The sequence below is a fragment of the Coturnix japonica genome, chromosome 1, assembly GCF_001577835.2.
Source record: "Coturnix japonica isolate 7356 chromosome 1, Coturnix japonica 2.1, whole genome shotgun sequence".
In the NCBI taxonomy this organism is placed as follows: Eukaryota; Metazoa; Chordata; class Aves; order Galliformes; family Phasianidae; genus Coturnix; species Coturnix japonica.
The window spans coordinates 174,103,704-174,130,722 of NC_029516.1; the positions used below are offsets into that span (position 1 = coordinate 174,103,704).

At 50.3% G+C, this 27,019-nt stretch overlaps 2 protein-coding genes, 1 long non-coding RNA gene and 1 pseudogene across 4 annotated transcripts; 2 read left to right on the forward strand and 2 right to left on the reverse strand.

The window, feature by feature from the left end:
• Positions 1-604: 604 nt before the first annotated feature.
• On the forward strand, positions 605-5,378 carry LOC107308614. The gene is made up of 4 exons (XR_001552858.2): positions 605-1,237; positions 2,443-2,563; positions 2,946-3,048; positions 5,086-5,378. It is a non-coding gene; the product is annotated as an uncharacterized LOC107308614 (long non-coding RNA).
• LOC116652407 (olfactory receptor 52B2-like) lies at positions 3,687-4,854 on the forward strand. Its single transcript, XM_032442297.1, has one exon. It carries the CDS (start codon positions 3,741-3,743, stop codon positions 4,743-4,745), a length of 1,005 nt encoding a protein of 334 aa, XP_032298188.1. The 5' UTR covers positions 3,687-3,740; the 3' UTR covers positions 4,746-4,854.
• Positions 5,379-11,744: 6,366 nt separating the features above from the next.
• On the reverse strand, positions 11,745-13,942 carry LOC107308615 (annotated as a pseudogene).
• A 5,618-nt stretch (positions 13,943-19,560) lies between these two features.
• On the reverse strand, positions 19,561-23,034 carry LOC107308616 (folate receptor gamma-like). 2 transcript variants are annotated; one of them, XM_015852621.2, is made up of 5 exons: positions 22,904-23,034; positions 21,787-21,992; positions 20,946-21,134; positions 20,478-20,613; positions 19,561-20,218 (listed from the first exon to the last, which is right to left on the reverse strand). In XM_015852621.2, the coding sequence occupies exons 2-5, from the start codon at positions 21,940-21,942 to the stop codon at positions 19,875-19,877; spliced, it is 825 nt and encodes a 274-aa protein (XP_015708107.1). In that variant the 5' UTR covers positions 21,943-21,992; positions 22,904-23,034; the 3' UTR covers positions 19,561-19,874. The 2 variants fall into 2 exon arrangements, with proteins under 2 accessions (XP_015708107.1, XP_015708106.1); XM_015852620.2 differs by having other exon boundaries at positions 21,787-22,173.
• Positions 23,035-27,019: the final 3,985 nt, after the last annotated feature.

Below are 27,019 nucleotides of genomic sequence, written 5' to 3' on the forward strand. Positions count from 1 at the left end.
GAGGCATTAGGAGGATTGGTGCAGGGTGATGTGCCGGGTGCCTGTTAGGCTGAGGCTGGAAGTGTTCGACTTGGCATTAGACCCCGTTCCCCATGTGAGCAGCTGTGATAAGACCAGCTCCACGCAGCAGCATCACCCCCGGCAGGAACTGATGAGCTGTCCTCCATCTACTGGTGGTTTCAGGCCTTCCCTCCCAACTCCAGCCACAGCCACAGGGATGGGGTCCATCCAGGGCTGCTGGTTGTTGGCTTGCTGAGGTCTCCATGCAGCAGCTGTGGCCACTGAATCATTGAATAGAACCATATAATCAACCATTTGAGTTGGAAGGGACTTTAAAGGCCTTCTGGTCCTACTCCCCTGCAATGAACAAGGATACCCCACATCTCCATCAGCTGCTCAGGGCCCTGTCCCTTCACCTTGATGTCTCCAGGGATGTGGCACCCACCACTCCGTGGTCCTGGGAGTGTGAAGCTGTGCAGAAAGCTGCCAACACTGTGCATGGTGGGGGGGGCCCGGGGTGGGGGGTGGGGGGTCACTGAGGTCAGCAGTTTCCCATCTCTTCTTCAAGGATGGATCTGCAGGTCTCCCCCCCCACCCCCCAGCAGCCTCATCCCATCCAGGAGTCGCTCTCATGGCCATGGGGACCTTCTCCACATTGCTTTATTGTGATAATCACCGGGAACACCACGCACCCACACAAACAGCAGACTGCTGAACGAGCACTAAGTTCCCTACAAAAGCCTCTGTGCCCGCTCTGTACCTCTGGTTGCTCGGCCCTTTGGATGAGCTGAAGCAGCCCTTCCTATGGGATCCCCGCGGCACTGCGGGGCCCTGGGGACGGGCGGCTGCCACACTGCGGGTACAAGAGCTGCACCGCAGCCCAGCTCGGAGCCCCGGGGACCGCAGGGACCGAGCCCGGCTCGGAGGTGCCGTATCCCATGCGAAACGCTCTCCTTCCCTCTCCGCTTTTATCTGGAAGCTGCGTTTCGGGCAGCGAGAACTGAGCGAGACGGGAGCGGGGTAATCGCGCAGAGCATCCCCGGCACCACGCATCGCTTCGGTGCTGGGAAACGCTTCGGTCGGTTCCGTTCTCGACACACAAAGGCAGCAGCGAACCCTCCCGGCCCCGCGGTGCGTCCTCCCGGAGCTCCGTGCCCTGTGTCTGTGCTCCGGTCCGGGGGCTCCGAGGTGCCGCTGCTCTTTGCTCCCCGTGCGGGGAGGGGAGAATCGAAATAAGGTAAAAGTGCGAGAACTCGGAGCTGAGGGCATTTGGGTAAGAAAAGGGAAGAAGTGATGAAAAACGAGATTTAGTATCTGCTGAGTGACGCCCAGCGGTCCCTGAGCAGATGCAGCCCCCCGGCACTCCCCAGTTTTGTTGCTCAGTTCATTGCCGTGACATAGGGCACTTTAGCTCCTGGCTCTGCCCTCTCCCCGTGCCCCCCATTCCCCCGCCGGCAGAGCAGTGTGAGAGGCTGACACATCTTCGGCTCCGTTCAGCACCGACTGAAATGTCGGTGTGTGATCAGCTGGGTTTGCCTTCTGCAGCCAAAGCATCGCATGGGGAAAACCAGCTCCATCCCAGCTGAACCCGGGACAGCATCCTCAGGCACAGCTGCTGGGGCCGTGCTTTGCCTGCAGCTCTGACACGGATTTTAGCAGTAAAAAGTTCCAGAGGACAGGAGAAAAACGCTTCCTTAATGCTCTGCTTGTGTTTGTGAGCTGCAGGGAAGCAATCAGAGGAGGGGGGGGAGCATAGCAGTGCAATGTACCCCTGCCCATCTGCAGCTTAGCACTGCGGGTTGGGCAGGAGGAGCTTTGCTTTGGGTGTAACTGCACCCATGGATCTGCCGTTAGCATCAGTAGCATTTGATGTCTGTTAATATCACAGAATAGATAGAATGGCCTGGGTTGCAAAGGCCCACAGTGCTCATCCATCCCAACCCCCTGCTGTGTGCAGGTCACCAACCAGCAGCCCAGGCTGCCCAGAGCCACATCCAGCCTGGCCTTGAATGCCTGCAGGGATGGGGCATCCACAGCCTCCTTGGGCAACCTGNTCACCAACCAGCAGCCCAGGCTGCCCAGAGCCACATCCAGCCTGGCCTTGAATGCCTGCAGGGATGGGGCATCCACAGCCTCCTTGGGCAACCTGTGAACAGTGCGTCACCACCCTCTGGGGGAAAAACTTCCTCCTCAGATCCAACCTAAACCTCCCCAGTCTCACTTTAAAACATTCCCCACTGCCCACCCTCACAAACAGCCATTCTCCCTCCTGTGTATTTGCTCCCTTCAAGTACTGGATGACCACAGTGAGGTCTCAATATGCCACATCTCTTTTTATTTCATACAGTATTTATATGGAATTGTGCTAATTCATTTACATTATTCAATGATGATTACCTTCAGTGTTTCTGTAAAACTGCCTGCTTTTTTTTTCCTACACAGCAGCTCCTTGGATTTCCCTTTAGACCTAAAGCTGTCTACCTGAGGAACCATCTCCTACTCAAAAAATGCAGTTGCTTTCTGATACATGGAGCCAATATTTTGGAGTGCAGCAACCCCACAGGTTTGTTTTCAAATATTGCACTTCCTCATCTCGGCTGCGTTAGGAGCAATTCCAGTTTTGAGTATTTCAGAGCTGACTGCTATTGCAGAAGCTGCTGGAAAAGAGGAATCTGGTCATAATTTGTGAGTCTGGGTCTGACTCTGCTTCCTCTGAACCTGAGCAGGGCAGCGATGCTCTTTCTCTGCCCTAAAGGTCTTTCCAGTTGCATGAGGTGAGGAGCAAACTGAACTGGGAGCTCATCAACCCTAACGCCAAAAGGAAAGAGGAAAAGAGGTCTGGGGATGATGATGAAGAATGAGCAGCTGCTTCAGGTCTAGAGCTGATTGTGCTCTAACCTTGTGTGAGCCCAGGAAACTGGAAATCCCACTTATCCCCTCTGCAGGTGCTGATGTCTGAGAACACCTTCTGCAGCCCTGCTGGCACCTGGCCTTCCTCTCCTGTTGTTGTCTGACCTCTGCTCCAGGCTGGCAATACATCAGTGTCAGGTATTTGTGCTTTGTGGGTTGGTTCTGTCTCCATTCCCTCTGGTCTACATAGAAGTACTTGATGGAGAAAAAAACGCATTTATATCATGTTAAAATCAAGTGAAGAGGGAATTTGGATGCTGCCATTGGCACATAGGAGCAGAAACATATAAATGCCTGATGCAGTGCACTGCAGCCCGGGGGTCTTTGGAACTGGGGATGGCTCCCACGGCTGTGCTGTTCACAGCTCAGAGGTGATGGTGGTATTTGGCAGTGGTGGAAGACCCTGGGCATGGCAGATGTGCCTTAGCAGGGTCTGTGTGATAGGACAAGGGGAAATGGTTTTGGACAAAAAAAGAGGACATTTAGATTGGATATAAGAAATAAGTTATTTACAGTAAGGCTATTGAGGCACTGCACAGGCTGCCCAGGGAGGCGGTGGGTGCCCCATCCCTGGAGGCACCCAAGGTCAGGTTGGATGGGGCTGTGAGCTGTTCATTGTGGGGGGCCGGACAAATGTCCAAGAGAGGTGGTAGAGTTGCTTTCTCTGGAGGTGTTTAAGAAGCATGGAGATATGGCACTGAGGGACATGGTTAGTGGACATGCAGGGATGGGTTGGAGCTGGACTTGTTCATCTTAGAGGTCTTTTCCAATCTTAATGATTCTTTCTGTGACCTTTCAGAGGTCCCTTCCAACACAAACCTTTCTATGAAATGCCATTCTGCAGGGCTTTCTGTCGTTGCTATCAGGTGCACCCCATGCCACCTTCCAACCTTACCAGCTCAATCCCGGCAACATTTGTGCTGGTTGGCATCCCAGGCATGGAGAAGCTGCATGTATGGCTGTCCATCCCCTTCTGCTCCATGTACCTGGCTGCCCTGCTGGGGAACAGCATCCTGCTGCTGGTTGTGAGGGCAGAGCAGAGCCTCCATCAGCCCATGTACCTCCTCCTGTGCATGCTGGCGGCCGCCGACTTGATGCTGTCCACCACCACCGTGCCCAAGATGCTGGCCCTTTTCTGGTTCCATGCTGGGGGGATCTCCTTCGGTGCCTGCCTGACGCAGATGTTCTTCCTGCACTTCAGCTTCTCAATGGAGTCTGTCATCCTGCTGGCCATGGCCTTCGACCGCTTCGTGGCCATCTGCCACCCGCTGCGCTACGCGGCCGTGCTGACACCCACAACCATCATCAAGGTGGGGCTGGGGGCTGTGCTGCGCAGCTTCTGCATCATCTTCCCCTGCGTGTTCCTGCTGCGGCGGCTGCCGTTCTGCGGGCACAGCATCATCCTGCACACCTACTGTGAGCACATGGGCATCGCCCGCCTGGCCTGCGCCGACATCTCCATCAATGTCCTCTATGGCCTCGCGGTGCCCTTCGCTGCCGTCGTGCTGGACGTCGCACTCATTGCTGCCTCCTACGTCCTGATTCTCATGGCAGTTTACCGCCTCCCATCCAGGACAGCCCGCTCCAGGGCTTTCAGCACCTGCATCTCCCACGTCTGTGTTATATTCCTTTTCTATATCCCCGCTTTTTTCACTGTGTTAACACACCGCTTTGGGGGGGAAATCCCTCACCACATCCACATCCTGCTGGCCAACCTGTACGTGCTCTTCCCCCCACTGCTGAACCCCATCGTGTACGGCGTGCGGACACGGCAGATAAGAGAGAAGGTGGTGAAGATACTCCTCTGCCCCACGAAGCATCTGCTGCAGGAATGAGATCCACATGTAAGGAATCATAGAATCACAGAATCACCAAGGCTGGAAAAGACCTAAAAGATCACCCAGTCCAACCATTCACCTATTACCAATAGCTCCCACTAAACCACATCCCTCAACACAACATCCAGTGGTTCCTTGAACTCCCCCAGGGTCGGTGACTCCACCCCCTCCCTGGGCAGCCCATTCCAGTGCCTGGCCACCCTGGAGATGTCTCCCCATCTGAAGATGTCAAGAAAAGGGTAGATGTGGTCAGTGGGCATGGTGGGGATGGGTTGGGGTTGGGTTTGGAGATCTTGGAACTCTTCCTTGACCTCAATGATTCTTTAATTCTGTGTAGCCAGAAGCCAAATGCCAGACTCTCTGCTTGGCTGCAGAAAGAGGGTGCCCATGGAGGGGAGGACTCACCCCAGCAGTGCCATCTATGGGACCACTCAATGAAGATTCTTCTGTGCTGTGACGGAGCTCTCAGTGTCTGTGCTGGAGTCAGGGGAAAAGGAATGTAATAAACCTGTTCTAATCACAGATGCATAATGGGGCTCATTGCAGGAATTGCTTCTTTATTAAAAATCACTGAACTAGAAAAGTCTCCAGAAGGAATAACACAGAAATAAAAGCAAGTGTTGCAGATTAGCACGCCTGGAGTCTCTTTATTCCTTAACTACATAACATCTGTCTGAGCTTTAAGGGAACAGCTGGGTGAAAAACTGTTCCAAAGAGAGCTGGGTTGGAGGTCAGACTTGATGATCTTAGTGGTCTTTTCATGATTCACAGAATCTCAGAATGGCCTGGGCTGCAAAGGCCTGCAGTGCTCATCCATTTCCAGCCCCCTGCTATGTGCAGGGTCACCAACCAGCAACCCAAGCTGCCCAGAGCCACATCCAGCCTGGAATGCATTGGGAAAGGTAGTTTCAATTCATTTGGAGGAATAATATACACCTCTGTGGGCCTGAGGTCCTCCATTCCAGGAGCTGATAGCAGTGCAGACACACACTGCTGAGAGCTCTGGCATCTGGGAAGCAGGGACTAATGGGACTGAGCATTGAGACAAACAGGTACCGGGTCCTAAGGAGATTCTTGCTGCAGAGTGGCTGTTTTCCTGGACAGCCAAGGGCTTCAAAAGCACTTGGGCACTCTGCAAAGCAGCTGCAGGGAGCAGAGCAGGATGCTCCCAGAGCAGAGCTGCAGCAGTGGGCAGAGGTTGGGGGAGGTTTGGAGCAGCCCAGTGCAGCCCCAAAGCATTAGCAGCAGCTGTAGGGCTGACCGCATTCACTGTCAGCTCTTTTGTCATTAAATTACTCATTTCCTTTGTGTTCTTGTAGTAATATCCCAAACCACCCAAAATGGTTCGATGCCATTCTAAGCTTCTGCAGCAGCACAGACAGAGTGCAAACAGCCCCTGAGAGCCCATCTCAGTGCAGCAGCTGCTCTGCCTTAAGCCTGAGCCGCTGTAATGAATGCTGCCCCCGACGGCTGTTGTAGCTCTTCATATCTTTCACTTGCGCAGATCCTGGCAGTCCTGGCTGTACGTGCATCCCAGATCACAACAAATAATTCAGAAAGAAACTGTCTGCATTCTGAAATGGATCACATCTCACTCCTTCCAGGAGTGCCGTAAGGATGAGCCTGGTGCGGGCACAGAGCTCCAAGGAGAGCAGAGCTGGCAGCACATGGAGCCCCCGCAGCACATACTGCTTTTCCTTTGGCCAAAAACCACCCATCCCAGAATAGTGCTGAGATAAAAAACTGATCTCACTTCAGCGTTGGTTTCCAGTATTTAATTTGCACCTGGTCAAAGCACTAATTTGGGTCCAGTTTATCCCCCCCAGATCCGCATCTCTCTCATCTCTGTGCAAAGCACAACAGTCTCCTCGTGTGCATCTTTCAGATCTGGGCTGATGTTTTGCAGTAGGTTTGGTTTAGGCGTGGGCATCCTGCCCTGAGCATTGCTCCTGGGCAGCACTTCTCCCACACAACTGAATCAGCAGCACCTCACTGAGCAGGAAAACCCTTTAATACCACTGGTGGACCTGCAGCGCTGCCTCATGGCTGCACCACTGCCCAAACGGCGCTGCAGAATCAAAACTCAGTTTAAATTGATGGCTCAGGGTGCCCAGATCACATCCCTTCTCTGGGCACCACAGGGGAGGTTTAGGTTGGATCTTAGGAGGAAGTTTTTCACCCTGAGGGTGGTGACGCACTGGCACAGGTTGCCCAAGGAGGCTGTGGATGCCCCATCCCTGCAGGCATTCAAGGCCAGGCTGGATGTGGCTCTGGGCAGCCTGGGCTGCTGGTTGGTGACCCTGCACACAGCAGGGGGTTGGGATGGATGAGCACTGTGGGCCTTTGCAACCCAGGCCATTCTATCGTTCTATAATTGCGTGACCACAGGCCACTGCAGCCCACTCCCATCACATCCCATCTGCACAGCCCAGGTGCTGCTCTGGGGTGTTATCCTGATGAATTCCCTATGACTTGCCATTGTTTCATTGTAGAAGTGATGGGAATTAGCAACAGAGATGCAAAATGCTCAGCATGCCAAGTAACGTGATATGGACATGCAGGGAACAAGGCCAAACAAAGGATACAGGGGTGAGAATCCTGTGGTGCCATGCAAGGCTTAAGCTGAAACATGACCATAAAAGCGACAAACAAAGTTTGTAAGAGATGTACTGTCTGAACCAACTGCAATCAGGTCTGGAGAGGGAAGTTCTGCTGGTCCACAAACCTGCCTGCAGAGAGGGGAACTTGCCTGCGATGTGCTTGGATTAACCCACTGCAAAAGAAGCCCTCCTGATTGTGCTGAATGCACAACACAGTTTCTATCTGCAGCACTGGCTTGCTTCATAAGTACTTAGCTTGCTGCGGTTGGACATGTTTGCTTTCCAATGAGGTGCCTGCTGCTTTGTATGCAAGCAAGAGAGAAATCTGATTCATGTCTCTGCTTCTGGGCCCATGTCTTTGCCTGTGTGCTCACAGTCTCTGGCTGCACAATATCAGACATAACCTTGGGGCTGTCCAGTTTGCCTTGTGCTAAAGGACATTATGAAGGTCGGATGGGCTCCTGAAGTGCCATTTAGAACAGGAATTCTGTGCATTGCATTTTTCAGGACACGATGCCGCATCCAGGGCATTTAGTTCTTAGGTTTTCCAGCTCTTGACACAAAGAATGATGGGCAAATTCATTACTAAGATGATCACTGTATTATCAATTTAATTGCCAAGAGCTGGCAGGAAAGTGCAGCAGGCTGTCTGCTCATGGCTGCTGTTGGAACCCCCTGCAGGGTTGTGCAGGGTCACCAACCAGCAGCCCAGGCTGCCCAGAGCCACATTCAGCCTGGCCTTGAATGCCTGCAGGGATGGGGCATCCACAGCCTCCTTGGGCAAATGACACACCGAGTAACCAAGGAAGAAATGCTGAAGTCGCTGCCTTTGTAGGAGGTGTTCTCTTGTGTGTGCACCACGCTGACATTTCTTATCATTGCAGGTGAAAGAAAACATTTTGGCACCTCTGAACATCGTCTCCAGACTTACTGCTTTCAGGAGGAGAAATCCAAACAAGCGTCGTGTCAAACTATTTTAATTCCTATTTTGACAAGTGATTAAATTCTGATCTGCGAAATGAAGAGCTCCCTTTGCCTTCAGTTCGACTCTCCCTGGATGTACTGGCAGGGCAGCCATACCCTTCTCCTCTTCTTTTTCTCTTTCTGAACATGTTTTATTTACACCGTGTGAAGTTAAGACATAAAAGCTGCCATCACAGCTCCACGTGAGGGCAACAGAATGAGAAATCCATTCCACTGTGCAGGAGAAAATGGTACATAACAGATATCAATTTCCCGGGTAGGGCTGCTATGAGTTTTTAAGCGTGGCCTCTCAGGTAATGCAATAAAAATAAATACACAATTAGGTTTTGGCTTCAGAAATCATACAGGAAATATTGTTTTATAATGTACTGCTCACATTCATCTTCTCCTGTCGTATTCTCATTGTGTTTACATTGATTTGATGTACCAGGCAGCTGTAGCGTTTCACATCTCTTGGTATCCAGGGCCATAAAGTAGTGCTAAAATGCACATTAAAACCAAATGATCCCTGCGATATAGAGGGAAACATGGATAATGCTGCTGTCTAATGGCTGCGTCTAAAGACCAAGAGAAGGCTGGGGGCCAGTCAGACACCAGGGTGTACTGGGAGCAGGGAATCAGCACGGAGATGGGCTGCATGGGGCACTGGTGGGTCCCCATCACTGGACGTGTTGAAGAACCATGGAGATGTGGCACTGAGGGACATGGTTAGTGGGCTTGGTGAGGATGTGTGGGGGATGGGACTTGAGGATCTTAGAGGGCTTTTTCATCCTTAATGCTCCTGCGACTCCCTGATTCTATAGTTCAGTGATGGGACTTGGTAGGTTGTGTCAATGGTTGGACTTGTTGACCTTTATGGTCATTTCCTACTATGGTGGCCATGAGAACAACCCAGCGCTGTGGCTCTCAGGAACAGGGAGGACACTGGAGCACGACCTTTGAAGCCTTGTGTGGGGAAGCCTTACATCTGTGCCCAAACTACACGTCTGCACTGGGTTTCTCTGTCTGCAGAAGTCAGCTGGGTTTGCCTGGCTGCCCTGCAGCTGACCCTGAGAACATCAAGGAGCTGAAGTAGATTTAATGGGATGAGCTTTAACAAGACCAAGTGCTGGGTCCTGCACTTTGGCCACAATAACCCCAGGCAGCGCTATGAGATTGGGGTTGAGTGGCTGGAAGGCTGTGTAGAGGAAAGGGACCTGGGGGCATTGGTTGATGTTTGGCTAAGCATGAGCCAGCAGTGTGCCCAGGTGGCCAAGAAGGCCAACAGCATCCTGGCCTGTATAAGGAATAGTGTGGCCAGCAGGAACAGGGAAGTGATTAGAGCATGTCCTGAGCGGGCTGCTCAGGGAGGTGGTGGGGTCACCATCCGTGGAGGTGTTCCAGAAACATGTCACTGCAGAGAAATGGGACCCCTGGGCTGCACCCTCCTGAGCCCAGGGGAGCCTACAGCCTCCTGGCCCTGATGGGGACGGCTGTGCTGTGTGATGCCATTCTGCTTTGTGAGGCCCCAGCAGTTCTACTTTAATAAAAATGAAATGCCAAGATGCTGACTCATCACTCTTATTAAACGTTTCCAAACAACTGCCTGAGCTAATCCTGATCTATTATGCCTGGGAAAACATAAGGGATGTGAGCACACAGCAGTTACATGCCTGAACTTACCAGCCCCTGCATCAGAGAAAGCATGGAAAACACAGAATTCATTTTCTGAAGCCCCAAATTTTGCTATTGTTGCTGAGTTTTAACGTTCCCTGTGGTCATATAACAACCTAAATGCTCAAAAGGGATGAGGAACATTTCCCATCCCTTATCTCAGTGTGAACATTCAGGTCAGGGTGAAGGAAGCTCAGAAGCACTGAGATGTCCTGCTTACTTTGCTGGAGGTTTGAGCTGTCACCGTCAGATCAAGGATGTCTCAGTCTGACTGAGAAAGGTTAAGCCGTGACCATGCCAGGGGATGGCAGCTTTGCTTGTGCAAGAAAAGCAGATAGATGTCTTTAATTAACTCCAACAGCAGCTTAGCTGAAATGCAAGGACTAGAGGAGGCCTCTGGTATGTTTTGTGAGGTTTCCCCTTTGTGGGTGATTCTTACCAATTAGCAGGGCTGTGACTTTCATATTTTTGACAGAGACCATAGAATCATAGAGTGGCTGAGTTGGAAAGGACCACAGTGATCATGTAGTTTCAATCCCCTGCTATGTGCAGGGCTGCCAACCAGTCGACAAGAGACTTTCAGGGATGCTGAAAGGACGTCAGGAGGGAAGCATTTCATTCTGCTGGCTGCTGGGCAATAGCCCACATTTAGCTACTCTGCTCAAGTGCAAGGAAGTGGGCAAATACGTATTGAGACAGCGCCTGCTGCATTCCTCTTTAGGCAATGTCATGATAGGAATTAAAAATAGCTCTATACTACTGAATCATTTCTTCCAGAGTTAAGATTTGCTCATTTCTGACTCTGCATCAAGTGTGAGTCATCATGACTAAGGCATATGTGCATGTCTGTGTGCCTACAGGGCGCCTGAAATAACACAATCCATACTGGAGTCATACCAGCCCCAGTATCTCCCTGCCCAGGGCACGCTGAACCCTGCAGGGTCTGACAGTGCTCCAGCCCAGAGCTCATTGCCTGGACGTGTGAAGTGTGGAATGAGATGTGAGCTGGGCAGGTGGGCTATGCAAAGTGCTCAGGCATCAGCTGCCCCTGGTGGGGTTCAGGAGGCACTGAGTCATGTCTGAGCTCTTAACACTTTGTAGGGTTGAACAGCTGTGAGAAATCTCACCTGGAAAGGCAAAGCTACAACCCACAGTGGTGCAGAATCTTGGAATGTTTAGGGTGAAAAAATCAATCAATCAGTGAATCAATCAATCAAACAAACAAACAAAAACCCCAGTGCAAATTCCCACAGCTGGGACAGAACAGAACATCCCTTACATTGGTGCTGCCTGAGCCCCACTGTCAGCAGAGCAGCTGTTCAGAAATGGTCTGGTGGGCAGCAGGAGGACACGAGTCCTGCATTGCGGGTGGCATTTCTGAATGCAACCACTGTGCCAAGGGCTGGAGGAGCTGCGTTCATGCCAACGGGAGAATAGAAGGCAAAAGAAGCTGCTCATTAAGCATTCTAATACCTGACATTACAGAAAACACTGAGTCGTACTCACCAGAGAATCATAGAACGATAGAATGGGCTGGGTTGGCTGTGTGCAGGGTTGCAGACCAGGCAGCCCAGAGAAGAACACACATGAAGCTGTGGACAAAAGTTACAGTAGGGGAAAATTAGGTTGGATGATAAAGGAAAAATTCTTCCTCGTGGGAGTTGGGATTGGAGCCCTTGGACATCTAGAAAAACCTGTGGGATTTGGTCTGAGAAACTTAATCCAAGCAGACATTAAGATTCTGAGTGACTTGGCTGGAGCATTTTGATTTGTTTGCACAGACATTTAATATATTGGGGGAGAATAAATAAAGGAAGACTGTTCTCAACAAAACATGTGTGGAGTCAGCTCCTCATCCAGAGCCTCACCAATACGTCCCATCGAGTCGCTACAGACAAACAGGGAGTTGGTTTGCTTCAGAGACCCACAGTGACACCATCCCAACTCCCAGATGGATTAATGCAATGACGCAGCTTCCCTGCCATTCTGCTGTTCCGTGGTGTTACTGAGGAGCTGAATACTGCAAAGGCTGAACTCCCCAAGGCAGATTTGGGCTTCCACAAAAGAAGAGTGGGCAAAAACTCATTCGAGACTGTTGCTTTCACCCACAGGTGACAGATAGTACAGGGATGTTGAAGACTTGTGCTTTCTTTTGTTTCTGATGGGTTCAGAATGGGTGCTCAGGTTTAATCACATGTTGAATGATTTCTCAGTCTGGAGTTTGGCTCTTCATTACAGTTCTGGTTGCAAACACTTGAGCAAATTGTGTTACCGAATGTGTTTTCAAGAGAAAAAACACCTTTCATGGTGAAGTTTGCCTAGAGCACGAGCTTCTTCAGTCAGCAGTGGGAATAACGTATCTCTTGATGCAGACAGAATTATCTGATAAATCACAGGATAAAAGAGTGTGGACTCTGGTTTAAAGTTAAGTAGCCAGCAAATTCAATATGAATATCATTTGCTTCTATCTTCACCCAGAAGGACACTATCAAGCACAAACTGTATGGCATAATAGGTGCATCCCAGCAGTCTGTGGTGAGCAGTTTGTGAAGGCACTTTGTGTGCTGTGGTAGAGAGGCTCCTCCTTGACATGAGGACCTCGAGGACCCCCCTGCAGATCTGTTTGGTTTTGATGCTGCAGATGGTGGTGTTCAGCAAGGGGCTGAGCAGCAGGTTGGTGTTGGCCATGAGGTCATGAATGAGGGGAGAATCATGTTTGCCAGAGCAATGAACCACAGACAATGGGGATGTACAGGATGAGGATTGCCAGGATGTGGGACCAGCAGTTGTTCAAAAGCTTGAGATGCTCCTTCTTGGATGCAGCGCTCTGAACTGTCTTATAAATCACCATATATGACAGGATGGTAAGCAGTGAAACTAGCATCACTATGAGGTTGACCACAGCTCATGTGTACATATTACTGAACGTGATGTCTGCACACAACAGCTTGACCAGGTCCTGATGCAGGCAGTAGATGTGGGAAAGCAGGTGGGAGAAGCAGAATGGAAACCTCAGCAAGAAGAGCGATGACAGCACACAGCAGAGGGCAGCTGGCCCAGTCCTTCCTATGGTGAGGATGGAGGAGAATCTCAGTGGGTAGCAGATGGCCACATAGTGATCAAAAGCCATGGCCAGGAGCACTGAAGACTCTAAGAATGAGAAGGAATGAATAAAGTAACCCTGAGCAGTAGCTCACCCAGAAAATACTCATCACAGATGGTAATGTATGTAGAGAGAAACCTAAATCAGACATCCAGCATGGCCTGGTGGAGGCTGGGTTGGTTCTGACAACAAAGAGAATGGTGCAGATCCCCATTATGGGAATGTAAATGCATGTGAGAGGAATAGAGAGCCAGAGGTGAGCAGCCTCCAGACCTGGGATGCCCATCAGGGTGAATGTGTGACAACAGGAGCTGGAGCTGCTGGGCAGCCATGTGATGGACCAGGAGATTCTGCCCTGGAGCAAGAAATGAGTGTGCTGCCACAGACCAGAGAACACACAACTGTGCAGTGATATATGCAGGTGATGTAGATCTCATAAATTACTCAGGCTCATAGCCATGGTTAATAAATATGCTGCTGACAATTCTTCCTTTTTCTTTTATGACTGTCAGATAAAATACCCACAAACAGAAGACAAATGTATGACGTATGTGTTGTCTGAAAAACATGATGATCTTGATAAGAGAATTGGATATGAAATTGTTCTGTGAGCGTGATGAGGGATGCCAGAACAAACAATCACAGAGATCCTTTCCAATCTAATATTTTCTAACTATTCTGTAACTGGAACATAAAGCCCACGTGCTTTACCAGGATTGCTGCTGTCTGATGGGTGATGCTGGGAGCTGAAGCCTGGGTTGGGCAGAGCTGTGGCTCCTGGATATCCATGATATTAAGGCTCATCCATGTTCTGTGTCCAACTCAGACACTAAAGCTCATCCATGTTCTGTGCCCAACTCAGATTGGTGCATTTATCTGCCCCAGTCACATCCCAGACATCAGTGCCAGCTTTGTGCATGGAGCAGGTGCACACAAATGCTGTATGTGCCCCCTCTTTGCTGACACGTGTGCTAGGGCCCCCCAGCTTTGCTCTCACTTCCTTCCTGTTGCACTGAGGGATCCTTGCTGAAGCTCAGGGTATGGCGGTGGGTTTTTGCAGAGTGGCTCAAATACCCCAAAAGGTGCAACCTTTCCTCAGATGGGTCTGTGCGGCTGTGGGATGAGCAGAGGAGCGTTCGATGCTGCATTGCTCAGAGCTCCCAGCACCTGGAGGAAGGTGAGATTGCCTAAGTGGCTTTCTCTTTGTAAAACAGCTCTCATAAAAACCATTCTAAATGATATCCTGCAGTGCCTTTCTTATAGGGGGGACTATGAATGCCTTTCTTATATGGGGAACCATGAGTGCCTCTCTTATAGGGGGGACCATGGACAGCACCTGCTGGCACAAAGCAGCTCCCACTGAGCTGGGAGCTCCTTCACTCCCGTGTCCTCAGTGAGGTGACAGCAAATGTCTCCCACCCTTCCTCCCCCATGACCTCTCCCAGCCCCACATCCCATTTCCTTGTCTCACACTCGATGATGCTCCATGGGGGTGAATCCTGCAGCCTGGTGGTGTTTGGTGCAGGAATCAGCGCACAGCAGGCACACAGGGCTCGTGGCTCTGAGTGCCTCCATTGACCCGAGGCTCTGGAACATCCTGAACCAAGAACAGTGATTTGTGTTGAGTATTCCTTAATGGATTTTTTTTTTCTTTTAGTTTGTCCTATTGCTCAGTTGAACCCCTGCAGAGCTTTGGTCTTTGCAGCTCACTCTGACAAAATGTTCCAAAGCTTAATCCTATTGAGTGAAAAACAACTCCTGTAATTGGTTTTAAATTTGCCACCTGCTATTTTAATGTGTCTTAGCTCTTGTATTGAAAGAGACAGCAAGCAATTACACCTAAATGTCTTCCTCAAGATATTGCTGACCCCCTCAATGGCAGCCATCTCCCTTCCAGACTGCAGAGTCCTCACTCACACTCTTCCTTCTTGCATGGTTCTTTTTGCCCTGCCTTCGGTTTACTGATTTACTGTTGACTTATTTTATTTTAACCTTCCTTCTGCCTATTTTTGTTGCCTCTTCTCAAAATCCCTCTTGTGCCTGTAAAGGTATGTGGAAGGTGAGAGGTTCTGAAGGCTGTCAGGTCAAGACAGCAAATTGAGCACACAAAATGCAGAGAGGAAAAAACTCATCAAGTGATGTGGAAAAGAGCAAAGACGAACTAATTGCCAAGCACAGCTTTGGAGAGGGTTTGTAGTTGATAGGAGGAAAGTGGAGCAAGCGGAAACCAGTCAGACTGGGGAGGTTCTGGTTGGATCTGAGGAGGAAGTTTTTCCCCCACAGGGTGGTGACGCACTGGAACATGTTGCCCAAGGAGGCTGTGGATGCCCCATCCCTGCAGGCATTCAAGGCCAGGCTGGATGTGGCTCTGGGCAGCCTGGGCTGCTGGTTGGTGACCCTGCACACAGCAGGGGGTTGGGATGGATGAGCACTGTGGGCCTTTGCAAACCAGGCCATTCTATGGTTCCATGACTTCCTCCAGTGGTTGCACAGCACTGATGAGCAAAGTGTCTTTCTGGTCTCTGCCCTGGGACTCACTGCTGAGCTGGTGACAGGTAGAGGACAGACCTGGGCAAATCCCAGTCGTCAGGGATGGATTCCAACTCTGCAGTGAAGCTGCTGTGCTGATCTCCATATTGTGAGTGAAAATTACAGAGCAAAATCACAAGGCTGCTGTGGGCTGGGATTGCATTACGTTGGTGAACGATGTGTTTGGGTTTAACTTGCCTTTGTGTTGTGCTACGTGAAACAACAACTTCTCTCTTGTGCAGAGAGTGACAGCCCGATGGCTGGGACCAGGCAGAAGGATGAGGTGTCCTCTCCCCTGAGCCCTTTCAGCCTTCCTTGACATCTTTCTGCCTGAGCAACTTCTGCACAGTGTAATGCACCCGCAGCCTCTCTGACAGCCAGTTCCATCACCCCACCACCCTCACAGGGAGAAACTTCCCCCAACATCTAATCTAATTTTTCCCTCCTTCAGTTTAAAACCATTCCCCCTTGTCCTATCACTACCTAATGTTGATTTCCCTCACCCTAAACTATTTTAACTTGACCAAAGCAAGAAGGCTGTTAGCATCTTACACGCATTGTTTTGCATAGAGGACATCTCTCTATTAAAAACACAGTATCAGGCACTCTGCTCTTCCAGCATGAAAGCTGCTTTCCTTCAGAAAAATAAGCATTGCCCGGGGCTTATTTGCCCCATCCTAAGAAGCACAGGACAGACCAGGTAAAGTGATAGCACTTTGTCCTCCATTGGACATACAAGGTGACCACGTACAACCAGATGGTCATCTTTTAGATGCTTTATGGTGTCCCACAAAACCAGAGCACAGCTGTATTGCTCCCAGGCCTTTCTTCTTAATAACATTCCCGTCCTGGAAACCCAGACCTTCACCTCTGTCAAGCTGGAATTAATTCATTTTTCCTTTCTAGAAGGTTCAGCGACCCAAAGTGGACATGGCAGTCATGGAACGCATTGCTCCTCCTGGAGCAGGGCACCCCAGTTGTTTTTCATACAAGATCCTAAGATTTGGGTCATATGCAATGACTAATGAGCTCAGTGTAATTCACTGTGGCACCCAGACCAGGGGCTGCCAATGCTCATTATAGAACCAGTTTCCCCACCAGGCAAAACAGTCACAAAGCAGGCAGGATCAACACAAATCAATCTATTGACAGAACGAAGGAAATACGAGACAGTGAGACCAAGGCTGAGATGGTGGGATGAGTCTCCTGAAGTATTTCCTGGAGTGCAGAAAACCAGTGCTTGATCACGTTTCAATTTCAATGCTTCAATGTTTTTCCCTCTCCTTTCAGATACAATATACTGTTGAAGGATGACCCATGTCTGAACAGTCAGCATGATATGGGATTTTATTGTATGAGTTATCTCCTGGTTACCCTGGGTACTGTGAAGTAAAACCTTTTGGGGCCCCACAGGTATTTATTGCTGACCCCCACAGTGCCCTGACATCGGCAACCATCAGATCAAGGTGACTCAGCCATTAGAAAAAGATTGCTTCCACCTCACTAATTATTTCATCTCCATTCATCAGAAAGACACAGTTTTGCTATTGGGAAGCAAAGTATGAAACACCAGAAAAAAAAAAAAAAGACACACATGTTTTTTGAAAATCTAATCGCTTTAATGCCAGCCCGTTGGTACCTCCAGCCAACAACAACCGCTAATGACGCAGTTTGTGAACAATGTGTTTTTACCCAGCGCTGCCTGCCTGACCCTGCTTTTATTCCAGAAGAAGCATCATTTCTTTTATTAGCCCAAAGGAAGCAGTTGGAAGACGAGCTTGCAGAAGTGCCTTTTTTCTATAAAATAAATAACAGCCAGCGACCACTCTCAGCAGCCACACATCTGCCAAGGGCACACATGGCTCCAAGCAGAGAGGGACCAGAAGGGAACCACCACCTACATGGGGACATCCTATGTGTGAATCCAAGCTGTGAGGAGGGGCACAGCATGAACTTTTCTGCGCCCAGTCATGGTTCTGCTCAGAGTCACAGAATGATAGAATGGCCTGGGTTGCAAAGGCCCACAGTGCTCATCCATCCCAACCCCCTGCTGTGTGCAGGGTCACCAACCAGTAGCCCAGGCTGCCCAGAGCCACATCCAGCCTGGCCTTGAATGCCTGCAGGGATGGGGCATCCACAGCCTCCTTGGGCAGCCTGTGAACAGTGCGTCACCACCCTGTGGGGGAAAAACTTCCTCCTCAGATCCAACCTAAATCTCCCCTGTCTCACTTTAAATCCATTCCCCCTTGTCCTATCACTGCCCACCCTCACAAACAGCCATTCCCCCTCCTGTTTCTATGTCCCCCTCAAGTACTGGATGCCCACAATGAACGCAGCACTGCAGATGGGGCCTCACAAGAGCTGAGCAGAGGGGGACAATCACCTCCCCGTCCCTGCTGGCCACCCCTTTTTAATGCAGCCCAGCACAGAGTTGGCCTTCTGAGCTGCAGGCACACACTGCTGGCTCTCGTTCAGCTTCTCATCCACCCGGACCCCAAAGTCCATCATACCAGAAGGATGTTCAGTTCATCTGCTTTGTTGTATGGATATTGCTTCCCTTTTTCTACTCAGAAAACAGAGAAACAAATCTGGAGGTAACACACTACTTCTAGACCATCCAGTCTGACACAGACATTTGCTGACAGAAGCCTTCCCATCCCTGCCATCCCAGTGGTGTGGATTTACAGCGCTATTGCATGCCTGGCACGTCAGGACAATTCAGCATGTCAGCTTTCTCCTGTTGTACTTTCAGTTCTTCTACATTACTCACAACACAAAATTAATAGCTGGTCTCCATGTCCAGTCACCAGAAGGAAGCTGGCATTGCACCAAGAGATTCAAACAGGGAGGCAGAAAGAGCAAAGGAGACCTGATCCAAAGCAGAGCTGGTGGAGCACACAGGGAGCATCTGCAATGGAATGTTCCCATATAAAGCAGAGATGTTGGCTGAGCCCAGAGCAACTTCCTGAGGACAGAAGAGCTCATGGCAGCAACAAGGTCAGATCACTCTCAGGACAGGCCTGGAGGCTTGTACATGGATGTGGGACAGCACCTTCTGGCCATAAAGGGGATCCAAGAAACGCTTACAGGAGACAGGAACTTGGTTGTTATTTTGACACAGTGGCAGAGCTGACCATAATCTGCATGGACAGCAAGCATGGGATGGACATAAGGAGCTGCTTGAATGGCATTCCTCCAGAAAGCAAAGCTGCTCAAGACTAAGGAGTTTCACTTACTGTCCTTTAAGCAGGTCACTGTTGCCGAAGCAGCTCCAGGTGCTTCCTCTTCCCCATCCCCAGCTGGGTCAGGCAGTCCAAACCTCACTCTCTACCTGAAGCTATTTGTGGCCTTCCCAAAGCCAAGGCACAAAGTCAGCTTTGGAGTTTGCAGACAATACACCAAAGAGGGAGAAAAGGTTCTAATCCATGTACAAGCAGGGAGTCAGTAACCAGCTGCAAGAGGCTGCGTGATTAAGGTACTTTAAAAAACAAAAGCTTCTGGAAATAACTGATTTGATCTCAAGCCTCCTTAAATCAAATAAAGCCCGGCAGACCGGACAGCTGTGGGCTGAGCAGCCCTACGCGCTTCCCCATTACCATCCTCCTCACTATTCCTTCCAAAAGAAAAACTATTTCCAGCCCCCCTTCAGAGACTTGTTTCTACTTCAGAGGAAGGAAAACAAACAGGCACAGCAGGGAGCTTTGCGCAGCTCCTTTCACAGCCTGCAAATCCAAAGTAAAGGGTGGGAGCTGCTGCCTCCAGGGAAGAGAATGTTTTGAAGCAGCACAGGCACGTGGCCAAAGGCTGAGCCTAAACATGGGCTGTGAGCTGCACCATCAGCCTGAGCCTCACCACACCATTGCCACCACCCAGACCAGAAGCTTTATTCCACCCCCACAGTGCTTCTTCTTCCTCCTTGGTAGGATTTGCCTCCAGACAAGGCTGATTCAAAGCAGTTCTTTTATTACCAACTATCTGGGCATGCAGAAGGACCAGATGCCAGCGCTAAGAAATGGATCATGAACAAACACTGCCCACCCAGAGCACAGCCATCAGCACCTGTCCCATGGGCAGGAGGCAGCAAACACAGGGTGAGAAGACAGAAGGATCTCAGACACAATGATGGGAAATCAGCAGCGGGCATCAAAGTCCAACAACACAGTCCATGCTGGGCATCCACTGGGGCACATGAGCAAATGGAACAGACCAAGTGCCACTCACACACAGAAAGAGAAGCCCCATCCCTTCAAGGAGCTGTCACAGGGACCTCCACCCATAGGACCCCCAGCCTGCAGTGAGCAGCACGGGGGCCAGCAGCAGGATGAGCCATGGCACAGCACACGCAGCTCTGCCCGTCTCAGGAGTCACATCCTCCATCCTGACAGGAGAAGATCGCTTCTTCCAGGCGTAGTACTTTGCCACAACCACATTGGGGTTCCCCTGTGTGGGGTCAAACCACATCTGGATGCAGCGCCCACTGCCCCGGTGTTCTGTGGTGTATTTGTACGAATAGGACCAGATCTTCTCACACAGATCTTTGGGTGTGGGGAAGACCTGGGTGAAGGGCCTGCACATGGATCCCCAGGGACAGCGATTTGTTCCTGAGGACAGCAGCACAGAAAGAAACAACAGCATGAGCTATTTGCCTACTTCCTTCTATTGTGGGGAGCAGGGGAGCAGCCTGCCCACAGGGCATCACATCTCAGCAGTGACAATGGTGGCTTGGCTGCTTCCCAGCCTGCAACCCCCATAGGAAGGTGACAGCAGCCACTGGTTGGGCTCCAGGCACCAGGTGGGAGCAGGATCACTCCCAGGGTCCTACTGCAGGGGGAGGGAAGGCTCTCTCCAGAGCCCACTGACCTGTTGCCCAGTTCCAGCCCTTGTGCCAGTTCTCTTTGCATGTGATGTAGTCCTTGCAGTCCTCCCACCATTCCTCGCAGTCCTCTTTGCACAGTGGCACGTGCAGAATCCTCTCCCGCCTCCAGCTGCTGTCAGCCTGCAAGGGAATTGGGCAATGGATGCTGGTGGGAGCCCAGCATCCATTGCTGGGGCACAATGCACAAAGCTGGGGCACAGGATCTGCTGCACCCTACAGTCCCCTCCCAGCCCATTCCACTGTTCTCCAGACCAGAATCGACCCCAAAAGATCAGCCCTAGGGAGACAAACCTCAGCAGTAAAGCAGACACTAAAAAAAAAAACAACAAAAAAACAGAAGTACCCCTGGACAGCACACACCTATACATGCCACAGCATATCATATGGAGGACCACCATATAACACATGACGCCACTATATGCCCCACTCCATCACATGGAATTTGACTCTACCGGGTCAATCCAGGGCCCCAGGTTGGGTGAGCACTCATACAAGCACGTATCCTGAATGAAGTGACGCTTGCACTTGGGTGGCATCACCCCACAGTGGTTCCAGTTGAAGTTGTACAGGTAGGACTGGTCCTTGTGGGCTTCTGAGCTGGTGTTGGCCGTGCAGCAGGCATTGTCCTTCCAGGGAGCACACTGCAACAGAGCAGGAGAAGGCTGTGCAGAAGGCCTTAAGGGAGCCCAAGGATGCTGCTCATGTCAGCATCCCACAAAGCCTCCAGCAAGAGTATTTTTGCTTCTCCAGGCAGCCCTTGGGTATTTTGGACCAAAGAACTCAAGACTGCAGCAAGATGGTGTTGAAGGAAAAATAACAGTTGGACTGGATGATCTTGTAGGTTCTTTCCAACCTTGTGACTCTATGAGTCTAAGAGGACATTGAGGGTCAGATCCTCAGCAGAAACAGGTGCCAGGCAGAGGAAGGGAAAAATTGGCACCTCCTGCATCCTAGATGGTTTTGTGGATGGTTTAACACCATCCACACCAAGGAACCGGCATCAGAGCTCTTCAATAAGAGAAGGGGTTGTAGCATTGAGAGGGAGTAGAGAAGACAACTTTCCTTTGCTATCAGTACATAAAACCTGGGAAGGAGGCCCCTTGGTGGAAGGAAGGGTGACCACGATTCCAATTACCCACACCACTATCTTTGCCCTTGCCTAGAAGGAAGCAGCAAGCAGGCCTCCTTCTCAGCACAAGCCTTCTTCAGGCAGGTATCTGCTAAGCCCCAGTCACTTGTGGGGAAGTACAGACAGCCCAGACAGCCCCACTCAACCCACCAGCAGCACCGTACCTGGCCATGCAGCATCCCCTCTGGGCCAGGCTTGGTTTTATGGTGCTTGGCATCCATGCAGACATTCAGCAGCGGATCCTTGGCAGACATCACCACGGAGGCAGCCAACAGCACCAGCAGCACCTGCCCTGCTCTCATCTCCACAGCCAGCCCCATGGGGTTGGGGATGTCACAGAGCAGCAGCAACTAGCACACTGCACAAGCTCCTGGAAACACATGAGTGGGTTGCCAGCAATGCTCATCAGCAAGGACACAACGGCAGCTCCCCCAAGCAAGTCTGCAAGGTCAGCCACGTGTTATCTTCTGGGCATTTCCACATGGGAGGCACAAGGTCCCTTTTGTATTCACTGTGCTTGGCTTCCAGCCTAAAGTGTCCTATGGAGCACCCTGATCAGAAGAGGGAAGCTGTATGTGACTATTTGGAGCTGGGACCTTTCTGTATTAAGCCACCCCTTGCAGAGCTTTTAGACTCCAAGTATTTAGTTAGAAAATGCTTTACTAGTTTGAGAATCTTTGTGGCAAGTTGTTTAGAACTCACAGTTAAATACATCAGCACACCAAGAACTGCAAGAGACCCATCTCATTTCCAGGAGAACAACAAAAAAGAAAAGCTGTTCTTTGTTTTATTTGGGCCTTCGGAAACTCACAACTGTTAAGTTCAAACTTGTGAAACAGAAGACACTTTATGTTACTGTGCCTTCTCCTTCTCTGCACACCCAGAACTTCAGTAGTTACCTCCTTGCACAGCAGAGCTGCTCTGTGCCCTTTGCTAGTGCAGGGAAAAAGGGCCAAGCCAGAACAACCTGCTCTATAGGGAGGCATCCCTGTCTATAGCAGAGGAGTGGAATGATATGATCTTAAATGTCCCTTCCAACCCATTCCACAATTCCAGGTTTCACAGAACACTTTGCAAAACACAGAAGGATGGACCATTGACAGCATTGAAGTGATACAGAAAGGAGCAGTTTTAAAACTAAGAAAACACATTCAGTCCCAAGGAATGGAGCTAACTTGCATCAAACCTGTATACATACTATATTGCAAAGACAAAAACAAAACACCACAACCCAAATAACCCATCACTCATCAAACAAACACAACCAGAACACAGCATTACCTGCCTGAAGGCTATTTAGCCCCCTGCTAATACCTCAAAAGCACAGCAGCCTCCTGCAGTCAGCTTTAATAGGAAACCCTCCTGACACAGGTGCTGGCACTTGCAATTACTTTCTTAACGTGCTTAAGGAGCTTTGACTCCAGCCAGCATTCATTGCCTTGGAAGTAGTTGTGGTGGTAACAGACTTCCTCAACCCTCTGCACCAATCTGGTGGTGTGTGGGAAGGACTGGGTTCTTATCTGCTATGGCCACTCACACAAAGTCCTTTTTCCCTCTGCTTCACACCAGGCAGTTTAAATTTCTGCATGCTGTTGCATGAGATAAAACACTGGAAGGAAGGCAGATCTGGGATTCTGCCATGGACCACCAATAAATACAAAGTGCTCATCACAGAGCAGGGTGTGCAGAACCCCCCCATGGAAGGGAGGTTGGAACTAAGTGGTCTTTGTGGTCCTTTTCAACCCAGGCCATTCCATGAATCTATGATAAGTGCTGCTGTCTCATGGGGAGGAATGGTAACTCCCAGCACAAAAATAGAGACCAGCTGGAGGAGGGGAATTGTGCATTTACTGCAAAGCTGTGAGATCAATAACAGAAAGGAAAACTGGGGCTCCGACTGAGTAGGGAAACCTCCACAGACCAGCAGATCTTCCTGCTGGCACAGCACACGTTTCCATAGAATCACAGGATTTTGGGGTTGGGAGAGACAGCTGAGGATCACATCCAGCCCCGTTCCAAAGCAGGCTTCCTGCAGCCAGGCTGGGGGCTGTTTTGCTTCAATCCCAGCCCTGAATTTTGGAGGTGAACCTGCTTGCCCAAGGAGCTTATCTTAAACTGAACTCCTGAAAACTTGTAGCTCCATGAGACCCTGTTTTGGTGATTTTCACAGCCTGGCCACATGCTGCATAAGCACTGGTGTGCTTGGAAAGCAAATGGGATCCTGGGCTCCATCAGCAGAGGGGTGGCCAGCGGGGACAGGGTGGGTGACCAGAGAGGCTATGGGTGCCCTGGAGGTGTTCAAGGCCAGCTTGGATGGGGCCCTGGGCAGCCTGGGCTGGTATCAATGTGGGGGTTGGTGGCCCTCTGTGTGGTTGGGGGAGGTTGGAGCTTCATGATCCTATAAGTCCCTTCCCACCCAGGCTGTGCTGTGATTCTGAGCCGTGCACACACTGCTGCCATTCCGTGTCCTTTCAGCTGTCACAGTGTCAGTGACAAGGAGCACTCTGCCCCCATTCACCTCCTCTGTGCCTTCGCCTCCTCTGCCCCATCTCCTCCTGGATGTCCCTTTACAGACCCCATCCACGCTGCCCGCTCATCTCTCATGCCGTGTCTTCCTGCTCCCTGTGGCACAGCACTGCAGCTGCAGCGTTTCAGTTGCACCGCGCTGCCCTTCCTCTGTTTTCTGTTCCTCACTGAGGAATTTCTAATATCGGGTTTGTTTTTGGATGCTGCTGATCACTGAACTGTGTTGCTGTAAAGCTATCGGAGCTGTGACAGCTTGTTCCTGGGAGATAATTGTTAGCCACGAGCCTGTCATTTTCCATCTGAAGTGTTGTGCTTTGTTCCCCAAACGCATCCCTTCATGTTGATCAGAAGTGATTTTTTTTTGCCTGTTGTTTCATTGTGATTCAGCCTTACGAGGGTCTTTGCAGAGTTTTGCAGCTGGTCCTCCCATTTCTGCAGCGATTTAATCCCATCACCACACTCACGGCCTTGTTGTTTTCCTGGATCAAGAGCAGAAGTCCCAGCACGGACTGCTATAGGGGATTGCTATAGAGGACAGCCACACGCCTCTGCTTAATGGCTCAGCTGTTCACCAGTGTGCAGGACATCATTCTCACCCCATGGGATCGGAACCCAGGCAGAGGGAATCCCTGGGTCTGCCTTGTTCTCTTCTTTGAAGACCTGCAGAATAGTGTAGAGGCTGGTCTGTGTGCTGGGGGTCCATTCCTACCTTGTTCCCACATTTATCTACATATGGCGGTGCAGAAAATGGGGCCATTCCCACTCAGCCTGGTCCTGGCCATATCCATTCCATGGGATGGGTGCATTCCACCTGTGCTTGCTCCATCCTTGGTGGATCTTTGCCTGGGGCCATGTTTTACCAGTTCAGATCTGTGGGGTGAATGCTTTGGGCACGGTGTGTGCACAGTGTCCCTGCCAGGACCTCAGTGCACCTCCAGCACATCTGAACTTGCTGGGACTTCATATCCCATTGGAGGTGCATAATGGGGTCCCACATGGCTGCTGCTGCTACTGCTGCCAGGTCTGTGGGTGTTGTTATGAGAGAAATGGAGCCACGCAGTGTATCAAGCAAAGGATTCAGTCAGCGTAATTGAAATCCAGGCAGTCTGATACAAGAATCATCATTAGCCCTGATCTGCTATTGCGGTTTGAAAAAAAAAAAAGGAGAGGAAAAATAAGGAAATAAGTCCTTTGCATCTCAGAGTTCTGCACACAGAAATTAATTCAAAGAACAACCAACTAATTGTAGATGTAAAAGCTCAAGAAACATGAGCTCTTAATTGTGTCTGACCTCCGCTGTGGGTGCAATTAATCCACGGCGGCCATGATTATAAGGGAAGGTGAGGAAGGCACCTTGTCACTGGAATTTGAGAAGTGGTTTGGGATCATCAGGTTGAGTTTGAAGACAAATCCCAATCTTGGTGGTATTTATTCAGTTCTACTTGTGGCCCCATCACCAGTAAAGCTGTCACATCCCGACAGTGCCAAACGCTTTGGCGCATACGGTGCACTCAGTCACCGCTCCAGGAGTAAATCACAGCGGGACGACGCTCATAAAGCACTGAAAGTGGGCCCAATGAACCAGAAACAAATGGCAAACTGTTGATGCGAGCGCGTGCGTTGCTGGGGAACAACAAGGACTTATTTGTGGGAGTAATGCCACCAAAGCCCAAGATGTTTGTCTTGGTGCTAAACAGAATGTTTGTCATTTTGAAATGCGTTCTGATGAAGCTGAGCTTGTGTACATTGGAAAAGGTTGTGTGTGTGTGGAAGCCTTCTGTGGTTTTATGCTGGTAGATAATAGTACAGTAGGTACAAGCAGTCGCTCAAATATTTGTGTGTTTTTTAACCTTATTGTAATTGTGGGATGTGATTTTGATTAATTGCCTCCTGTTACATTACATCTTATCAGTAGTTATAATTGGGTTATGTGCAGAGTGCAGATTTGTTGCCTCCTGTTGCATCCTTCATCCAGCTGTGATTTTACTAACTCAGGTATTTCTATGTCTACTGCTTGTAATCATATCATGTATGTAGGTTTGGAACAACTTCAGCCACCCAAAACGTGAGAATTCATACAAATTAAGGAGCAGTGCTTCACAGGCTGCATACTGAGGATCCCTCAGTGCTTAGATTATCAACACACCCCTTACAGCAGAGAGCCAAGAGAATCATGGAGTCATAGAATGACACACAGAGGTGACCATACTGCTGCTCCAAGGGTCAGACCAACTGTCTGTGGTCATGGGATGGAGTGTGTTGGTGCTCCCCTGCCTCTCATGTCCCTCCTCCCATACCCCTCTTGTGTGATAGCAGTGATAGCAGTCAGGATGGATGTGTCTGGTTGTGACAGCAGAACTGGGCTAAGGTGGATGCAGGGGTGATGGTGAAGATGGGGCAGAAGATGGGCTTTGCTGAGCAGGGATCTTCTGCAGCTTATGTGGAAAAGAATGTGTGGCCACTGGAAGTGAAGGTGTGTGACTTGGCAGGGCTGCAGAGCATTGGGTACTGCATGTGAAGCAGAGGTTTTGACCTACAGACACTGGCCCTGTTCTGCAGACTCTTGCGGTGCTCTGGAGCATTTAATGGGACAAGGCTCAGACTTCAGTTGGGTAAAGGACCATAGCCTGGATCCTTCCACAGCGCACCCTCGTCCTACACCAACACACAGTCAGTTTTCAGAACCTCCTTTTACCCAAAGGCACCACTGGGCAGCAATCAGCCCTTCTCCTGACCACTATGGCAAATCCACCCTGCATTAAGTCAGATTTGCCTTCTCAGGATTGACTCAGAGAAGTGTCTAGTGTGGGTGATTCAGCCTAATATTGCTGTGTCTGGCAGTGCTTTACTGCCACTTAAATGGCACTCAGA